Consider the following 9,937-nt stretch of genomic DNA (forward strand, 5'->3'; position numbering starts at 1 on the left):
CTCCTCACCCACAACACCAACTCCCCTGGATACACATTTTGGCTCTACTTGTCTCTATGAGCCCTGTATCGCTGTCCCTTTCTGTGTGTTTTAAGATCTAAATCTGTTGCTGTGTTGCTCTTCCTGTGGTACTTTCCCCATGAACTGTGCTGGCCCCAATATGTGATGGAAAAGTGTGTGTGTGCATCAGTGTTTGTGGATTGAACATGACCTTTTGCTTTTGTTAATCCACCACCGATTCAGATTTAGACCGCTGGTGGCTTTGAATCAGTCTGAGTGGCACCTTTGTTGGTGGGCATTTCAGAGTAGCAGTTTAGACGTTCACATGAATATATGCCTCCGATTTTATCATTGTTTTCTTAGTCACCAAGGGAGTGGGTCGTATCAGACAGAGAGAGAGAGAAGGGGAGAACATGTATGTTGTGAGGGAAATCAACAGAGAGATGTTATGCAGAAATATGAGTCAACTTGAATTGTACTTTGACGCCATCTGGTGGTCTGATAAGGATAGTGGCGTGGTTGACACATCCCAGCCAAACACATGATTTGACTCTGGTTGTAATATTTAGATAGAAAAACCCGCTTAGGTTGAGCTTGAAGATGGATATTTCCTTACATCAATGTTTAATTAAACTCCACTGAAATGGTGCTACAGGTGCTTTGCAGACATAACTAACGTTTACATTTAGCTTGAGTGCTGATTAATATGCATACAACTAAAATGTGTCAGTGTTTAATATTTTGAGGAGTGTCAGAAGGAACGAACTTGTGTTTATATCGGTTTAAAATGCAGATAATGTAAAGTCTCCCCAAACTCTCGCGAGAAGAGGTATGTATGGAAGTCCCGCCTCCTGGTTTTAAGAACCAATCGTGAGTCTGTTTACCATCAGCCGCGAATTGCGAACTTCCTACTTTTCTCGGTGTTTATTTGCTGCTCCTAATACACATCCCTTACTCTTATAATTAAGACAGTATGAACACTGAGCAGTCTGCTGAACCGCACTATAGTAACAGCAAGTGTCTAATTTCGACACCGGAGGGGAAAGATTTGAAGAATGGAGCAGTGAAAAGGTAATGTTAGCTTCTTGCATTAACAGTGGACATTAATACTAAAGCTAGCCAACGTTAGCTGATAGCAAGGGACATGACACTATTGTCAGGCATTGCTGATTCACTTTTTAATTGTTTCATCGTCTTCCTGTGTCTCTGTGATGCCTTTTTCTGTTCTGTTCTGTTTCTGATCCACTTTTTTGTTTCTTTGTTGTTCATTAAATCTTATTCAAGTTCTTTAAAATGCCTTTTTGATTTATTTGTAAAATATTTTGGCTTGTCAAGTGCAATGAGTTAATTGGGTAACTCATTACTACTGTAAAAGCAAATCATGTGATAATTCCTAGCAATGGTCATCTGATACCATCTGAGAAATCCTTGGTTTGATAATTATCATTATTAAGCCATAGCGAGGAAAATGATGAAGACTTGGCTTTAAATCACAATTGTATGTTTACATGGGTTAGAATTCAATGTGTTTGTCAAATGTGTTTGTGTGTAACATGTTGGGAAATCGCTCAGTGATGTGGGAGGTTGGCACTCTTGCTTTAAACCTGTTGTTGTTGTTGTTGTTGTCTTTGCATGTACACACAGATGATACTGCTTTTGTTGCTATAATTGTCTATTAGAAATGACTTTTCTAGAGTTAATGAATCCCGATTGAACATGTAAGACTTCAAAGAAATGTTATTCTTTATACATTTTCTCATCAAGTTTAACATACCCTATCTTTAACAATAGTTCCCTCCACTCTCTCCCTAGAACTCCATCCTCTAAGTTTAAGCGAGTACACTCCAACTTCAAATCACCTGTAAGTAACCCCCCCTCTCTGTCTGTAATACACACACACATACCTACATCTGCATATCAGAAGCATGGTTGTCTGTTTTGCACCTGACAGCTTCAAGTCCCAGAGAGTGCTAAAGTTAGCCCTGCAGAGGAGGTAGCAGAGCTGGAGAGAAGAAGAGAGCAGCTGGACGCAGAGATAGCACAGCTGGAGGTTGAGTGAGTACAGCTGCAGGGTTTTTTTCTTCATGTATTTCAATCTTTGAGGTCAAACTTCAATGGTATGCTAAAGGTTAAGCATGTAGTGTTGATTATTCAGTTTAGTGTTAGGGGGCAGGGAATCAAAAGTGTGAATTACCTAGTATGCATGTGTCCCATGTTTGCTCTTCTAGCTTGCGCACAGTTTTGTTAATCTGATATGAAGTTTTTATTAGTTCTTTGCGCGCACCTGTGTATGAGCAAATGGACATTACTTGTTTGTGTTTCTCCAGGGGATGCAGAGTAGAGGAGTTGGAGCATCATATTGATATGCTGCATGAATACAATGACATCAAAGACATTGGACAGTCACTCCTGGGCCGTATTGGTAAGAGAAATGCTTGTATAGACATTTGAATTAAATTTTAGTACCATATAAAAACATGCAAAACAGTAGAATTTAGAAGCCCAAGATAACATTTATAAATGGTTAAATTTGACTTTGTGGGTCAGATACATTACACTTCCAGACAAACGGTGAAACAAGTCACTAATTCAAAAATGGATTCTGGACAGTGATTATAAATAATAATAAATAATACTTATTGGTAGCTTTTGCTATAACTTTCATGCTGATCCTTTATGGCTTCATCCATTTAACCCCATTGTGAGCTTTCACTCCCTTAGCTCAGTACTTTTGATCAAATCAGCACAATGACATCCTATTTCTGATGCACGGTCACATGGGAAGTGTAGGAATTGGTCAAATTTTTCTTCCAAGTGAACTGAGGTATGAAAAATATATGGTATGACAGCAACATGAACCACCCACAGTATACACATAATACCCAACTTGTCTGCTGAATGTAGCAGCCATGTATAGGATTCATCCTCTCCACCCCCTCCTAGCAGTGGGCCTTTTTGTTTCAATAATAGATTAAGTCCAGTTGCAGTTATGATCGTGTGAGACATTTTCAACTATTTCTTTGCAGACTCTCCACACTGAAAAAAAATTTGTGTTGTGAGATGACAGCTAACCGAAACTGTCTGTTGAATGAGTTGACAAATTTTTTTTAAACCTCTTGGCTCATTAATGATACATCATACATACATGATGAACACTGAACAGACTGGATGAGACATCCAACAATATGTTTGTTTTTTTTCTGGTGAGATTTGGACCAAAGAAAACAAACTGTATCATCACACCCTTAAAATGTCTTTAAATTCCTGAGTTGAATGTAAATAGTGAACAAAGACAATATCATGTTTACCACATGGTCATGTACAGTTGTTGTTGTTGTTGTTGTTGTCACAGTCGTAATACCTCATGGTATTTTGATGGGTACACACCAATGAATATTATAGCTTAGAATTATATCTGTGGAGAAAATGAATGGGAGTGTACTCCTAAGACCTGACATGCAGCCATGTCCATCTTTTATGTGTAATACAATTTACATTCAAGTTATTTAAAAGTACATCATCAAAGGAACATTAGAATACGCTATTATCTGATAAGATATTACAGCTATAGCTTGTAGGGAACGTGTAGCCAAGTTGTTGTACAGCCAGCCACCAGAGGGCAACAGAGCAGTGTCTTTGTTTCTCTCTGAGACCTTAATCAAAAGCCAGAGCCAGTTCTAACTTCGGACAGTATTTAATCCCACAACGGTGATTATGTTGACATTAAGATTCCATTGGCCTGCCTATGAAACCTTCATTGGATTAAAACTCAATTGGAAAATGTCATCGGTTGCCTCTCCCAAAGCCACTGACAGTTCTTTCATGTTCTGTGTACTTTAATAGATTGGCTTATATTGAAAAGCACTGTTGTCAGATGACATAAATATTAATATTGTTGAAATTGCAATAGTTTTGGTGCTAGTTTTAATAAACACCTTACTCAAATCACTGATTCTTTCCTGAGAGAGATTATAATTCCTATGACATTGTTTAAGTACAGCGGGTAAAATAAGTATTGAACACGTCACCATTTCTCTCAGTAAATATATTTCTAAAGGTGCTATTGACATGAAATGTTCCCCAGATGTCGGTAACAACCCAAGTAATCCATACATACAAAGAAAACCAAACAAATAAGTTCAGAAATTAAGTTATGTGTAATAGAATGGAATGACACAGGGAAAAAGTATTGAACACGCTTACTGAAATGTATTTAATACTTGGTACAAAAGCCTTTGTTGGTAATGACAGCTTCAAGACGCCTCCTGTATGGAGAAACTAGTCGCATGCATTGCTCAGGTGTGATTTTGGCCCATTCCTCCACACAAACAGTCTTCAAATCTTGAAGGTTCCGTGGGCCTCTTCTATGAACTCTGATCTTCAGTTCTTTCCATAGATTTTCTATTGGATTCAAGTCAGGTGATTGGCTGGGCCATTCTAGCAGCTTTATTTTCTTTCCTTGGCTGTGTGTTTGGGATCATTGTCTTGCTGAAATGTCCACCCTCGTTTCATCTTCATCGTCCTGGTAGATGGCAGCAGATTTTTTTATCAAGAATGTCTCGGTACATTTTTCCATTCATCCTTCCTTCAATTATATGAAGTTTGCCAGTGCTGTATGCTGAAAAACAGCCCCACACCATGATGTTCCCACCTCCAAACTTCCCTGTTGGTATGGTGTTTTTGGGGTGATGTACAGTGCCATTTGGCCTCCAAACATGGTGTGTATTATGGCATCCAAAGAGTTCAATTTTGGTCTCATCTGACCAGACTATATTCTCCCAGTATTTCACAGGCTTGTCTAAATGTCGTGCAGCAAACTTTAAACGAACTTCAACATGCTTTTTCTTCAGCAATGGAGTCTTGTGTGGTGAGCGTGCATACAGGCCATGGCGGTTGAGTGCATTACTTATTGTTTTCTTTGAGACAATTGTACCTGCTAATTCCAGGTCTTTCTGAAGCTCTCCACAAGTGGTCCTTGGCTCTTGGACAACTATTTTCACTCCTCTGTCAGAAATCTTGCGAGGAGCACTTGGTCGTGGCCGGTTTATGGTGAAATTATGTTCTTTCCACTTTCGGATTATTGCCCCAACAGTGCTCACTGGAACATTCAGAAGTTTAGAAATCCGTCTGTAACCAATGCCATCAGTATGTTTTGCAACGACAAGGTTGCGACGGTCTTGAGCGAGCTCTTTGCTTTTACCCATCATGAGATGTTTCTTGTGTGACACCATGGTAATGAGACACCTTTTTATAGGCCATCAGTTGGGACTGAACCAGCTGATATTAATTTGCACTGACAAGGGGCAGGATTGCTTTCTAATTACTTTAGACACCAGCTGAGATTTCAGCTGGTGTCTTGGCTTTCCATGCCTTTTTGCACCTCCTTTTCTTCATGTGTTCAATACTTTTTCCCTGTGTCATTCCGTTTTATTACACATAACTTCATTTCTGAATTTATTTGTTTGGTTTTCTTTGTATGTATGGATTACTTGGGTTGTTACCGACATCTGGTGAAAATTTCATGTCAATAGCACCAGCGTCTGTGTCTTTAAAATATATTTGTGTGCATGTGTTGCAACTGCATAAGGGTGAGTAAGTGTGGAGTTCACACACTCTACTCTTGTTAAGGAAGGTTTTGGTGAATCATAGCCAAGTCACATTATGGTCTGTGCGTGTATCATAACAAACATGACTTTTTACCTACTTTTACATGCAAATGCTTGTTTGTGTGGTGTCAAATATAATCTGGATTTATTTAGTCCACTGATCTTTGTGGCATATGTACACAGGTAAAACACAGATCAGTCATATATTCCTCAAATGCTTTAATGTCACTTTTTCCCCACGTCTGCGCTCATCTGTTAAGAAAAACTGGGCCATCTGGTTTTAAATCAATATTGTGAATTCAAAGCTTGCTATCTCTTTAAATTCTTGGTCAGTACAGTACAGAGGAGGGTCAGGATGATAATGACCTCTTAGTGAATGGAGGTGGCGTTTCCCCTCTGTCACAATGGCAGTCTTTCACATCACACACACATACACACACAATTACCATCTCTGTCTGTCGTGCAGACAGGCATACATTCACAAATACAAACACTTGCTATCATCCTCTATTTCCCCCCCATCCTGCTTTTTCTCTCAAACACACACACAACACACACACACACACACACACACACACACACACACACACACACTTTCACAAAGAGTCTACACTAAACACTTGCTGTTGTATGCTGTTATTCTGAGTTATTCAATTCTGAGAGGGAGGAGATGGGCAGTCTAAAGAGCGAGAGAGGAGGCAAGAGGAGATGCCCTGCAGTGCCCTCCAAAGACAACTGTCCTTTGTCTCTCACCCTGTCCATCTGTCTGTCTCTCAGGCATTAAAGCCATTGTCACATCTCACAACAAATCTTAAAAATGTACACATTTTCAGACGTTTAGAGCTATTTAATGAATCCAGGAGTTATGAGTTTATGATAATTTGCCATTGTCTTTCATGTTATATATAAAATATATATAAATGTAGAATGTAGATTTTGTGGATAAGGTGTTCACTTTCAAAAATAAAATCTTGTGAAATGTCAATGAAAGAAAATAGACAGAAAAAGTAGAATTTTGAACGGAAACACTTCAGTACTGTAACCCAGTGAAGCCTTGAGTGTTGCCCCTACAGGCCCAAAGATTACATTACATTACATTACAGTCATTTAGCAGACGCTTTTATCCAAAGCGACTTACAATAAGCGACTTACAATAAGTTGAAAAGATGATTGATGGAACATCAAACAATGAACCTCTCAGTAGCTCCAGGCCTTCAAACCTCCTTATTCCAACAGCACTGCATGTGCACACCCACCAAATGAATATGATTTACATAAAGCTAAGGACAAACAGTTGCATCACTTTAGGGCTGAGCAAGAGAAAATAATAGTTTCTGCCTCTTCTCCAATAACATCCTAGCAGTACATCACATTAGCATGCTGTAGTTATGCCTCTTTTACATGATGTACAAGAGGCATAACTCTCGCTAGTGGGGCTCATTTTTTAAGATGTGTAGTAAATTATGCTTTAGCTGGGTTAATAGGTGAGAAAAAAACAAACCCTTTTTATATATTAGAAATTAAAATGGAGATTGGTTATTGTTGTCTAGCATTTTAAAGCTACTACATAAAGTCTTCTCACCAAGTACAAGCCTTGTATTTAAAGCGTTTGGTACTGTGATCCTTGTTCAGTGTTTTGAGGAGTGTTTTGAAAAGTACACTAGAGGGAGTTGACCCCATATTCCACTGAAGGGGCCTGACCCCTATTTTGCTCTGTCTTGCAGCTGCTGTGAGAGGGACCACCACACGAGATCTCTACAGCCACTTTGGTCTGGAACTGGATGACTGAAAAAAACTATGAACTCACAGTGGGGAGAATGGTTCCTCAGACCAAGGAGAGAGTGGCTTGATGAGAAAAGGCCAAAGAACCTTGAGATGGGAGGATTGATTTGGACTTAAAATGTGACTCAGAGGAACTGTGTTGACCTCCACCTGCTCTCTCAGACACCGGTTCGCCCATTTTCTTGGTGATTTTGTTTTCACCTCTTTACCGAGTGAGATTTGCATAATAGGAGGAGAATGATGCTGGCGCTGCATGCAGACATGATATTTAAGAGGCCAACTACTCAAACCATTTAATTAAGGCTTTGTTCTGTTTTGACATTTCAGCTTATGTAGATGGGGTTTGGATGATGGCTGCGTGCTTGTTTATTGCTTTTCTGACGTTTTTTTATTTACTAAAGAGGGAATGCTGGATTGTTAACTTAATGTGTAAAATAAATTGCACTAGCTCTTGGTACATAATTCTTTGTAAACTGAGAACAGCGTGTAATAAATAAGGCATTCAGACCACCAGGGACTTTATGTTACCAATTGCATTGTCACCTTATTGTCGACTATGGAAATTGAGGTAGATGCTTTATAGTTATAGCATTCATTTTGTTGAATGAAATAGTTATGGTACAAACTGTCAGAAGGTATCACAACAACCTGAAAATATTTGACAATCATTCCTCCAACCATTAAGTAAATGCATTGAACGGAAATACTGAAATTGATACATTTAGTTTATTTTGATTGACTCCACTTTTACACGTTTCACACGTCTGCTAAATTCAATCCAAAATATGACATTAGTTTGCTAATAGCCCCCTTAAGGTCATGTATATCAACACCAACAATTCTACTGGAGGGGAAATGGATATTAGGTAACTGTCACACTTGATTTCAATTTCCTGTCTGTCTCCACTGTACTATCTGAAGTTTAGCTAAAAAGAAAGGGTTGGGTTTTTGCTTCCTGTATTTAAAAAAACAAACAAACTCCACAGTGCTGCTGTGCTTGCACTGAAATTTTCAGTATACTGAACAGAAAAACCCAGACTAGCAGCGTAATATACTGGGCGTGCCCTTATCTGTCTGAGGAGCACTGATAGTGTGTCTTCTCTGACTGATGGCAGAAGAACCCTGATGATGCTCTGCTTGGCTGTGTCAATGACCGTCTGTTTCTTCACGTGAAATTGGGAGAGTGAATGTTGAAAGAAGTGTGTGTGCTCTTTTGTCTCTCATTTGCAGGTCAAAGCTCATCCTATTTTTCTTATCCTGATTTTTTTAATTGCTCATTTACCATCTCACAAACTGAGGTCAGTGTTGTAAATACAGTTTACAACACTGACCTATAGTTCAATGTGTATCAGTTGAAACCAGATGATAAACGTTAAGCCTTTGCTTTTGTTAAAGATGCAGTCAACTATTTGAAAATGGATGAAAATAGAAATTAGAAATGATTGTATCCCATTCATTTGGGCTTTCTCAATAGATCATTAGGGAAGTAAACTCGTTGAACCTGCAGCAGCTTTTTTTAAAAAAATTTTTACAGTATGTCTTTTGCAATCATTCCTGATAATGCAATGTGTTTCATGACATGTCACATTGCTATTATGAGCACTGTGTGAAATGTCAGCTTCCTGCTGTCATTCAAAACTAGGCCTAAGATATTTTATTGCGTCACTGTGCACTTTTCTTGGTGTAGTAGATTGAATCATTATCACCTTTTATTGGCCATATTTTTGCACAAACAAGGAGTTTTAGTTTTTTTTTGCATAATAGACAAGACAAAAAAAATATATATAATTATACTTTATGGCATTTTGTATGTGGTTGGAGGAAGTGTTTTACAGCTGACTGTTATGTAGCATTGATACTATATTCGGATTAGTCTGTTGCAATTATTGCTTTCGTAGTAATCTGCCTCTGCACTATACTTTTGCTCTGGCTTATGCTTTGAGATGCTTGTTTAAGAAAGGAGATGCACTTATGACTTCTGGTGACTAGTAGTTCTCTTGAATACCTATGTTGAATACACTTATTGTAAGTCGCTTTGGATAAAAGCGTCTGCTAAATGACTGTAATGTAAAATGTAAATGTAATGTAGCACAGTTACAATAACCGTTCTGTACTTTTAGGAAGATGTAGGCTACAACTAAAGTGTAATTGCCAACCTTGTGAATGCAAAGGCAACTGTAGGTTTTCAGTTTCACAGACATGCTTGATCTTTTCAATTCCATCAATCAGCTGATGTAGCGTTCAGTTGCAGGGGGAAAAAAACAAAAAACCTTGCAAGCTGGTTGCTGATTGATAGCTTTTAGTGCAGTTCCTACAAGATAGGAACAGGCTATTGTTTGACAGATGTCATTCGAGAAGAACAGGGTGTATTTGAAGCCACGCAGACCCGCATCAGGGTCTTATCACTGCCGGGTGGAAACCAGCTCTCGCTTTCTGTCTGCAAGCAAGCAGGCCGCACCGCATTTCCTCCCCCCCCCCCCATAGTGCCGCAAACCCCGCCCCTGCCGGATGGGATGTATGAAGAGTCGCCATCCCCCGATTGGCCCTGG

General features: G+C 39.0%; 1 protein-coding gene across 1 annotated transcript; it reads left to right on the top strand.

The window, feature by feature from the left end:
• The first annotated feature begins 908 nt into the window (after positions 1 to 908).
• Positions 909 to 7,910, top strand: swi5 (SWI5 homologous recombination repair protein). The gene is made up of 5 exons (XM_054613008.1): positions 909 to 1,071; positions 1,813 to 1,861; positions 1,952 to 2,055; positions 2,328 to 2,422; positions 7,331 to 7,910. The coding sequence occupies exons 1-5, from the start codon at positions 974 to 976 to the stop codon at positions 7,393 to 7,395; spliced, it is 411 nt and encodes a 136-aa protein (XP_054468983.1). The 5' UTR covers positions 909 to 973; the 3' UTR covers positions 7,396 to 7,910.
• Positions 7,911 to 9,937: the final 2,027 nt, after the last annotated feature.

This window comes from Anoplopoma fimbria, chromosome 14 (assembly GCF_027596085.1).
Source record: "Anoplopoma fimbria isolate UVic2021 breed Golden Eagle Sablefish chromosome 14, Afim_UVic_2022, whole genome shotgun sequence".
Classification (NCBI taxonomy): domain Eukaryota; kingdom Metazoa; phylum Chordata; class Actinopteri; order Perciformes; family Anoplopomatidae; genus Anoplopoma; species Anoplopoma fimbria.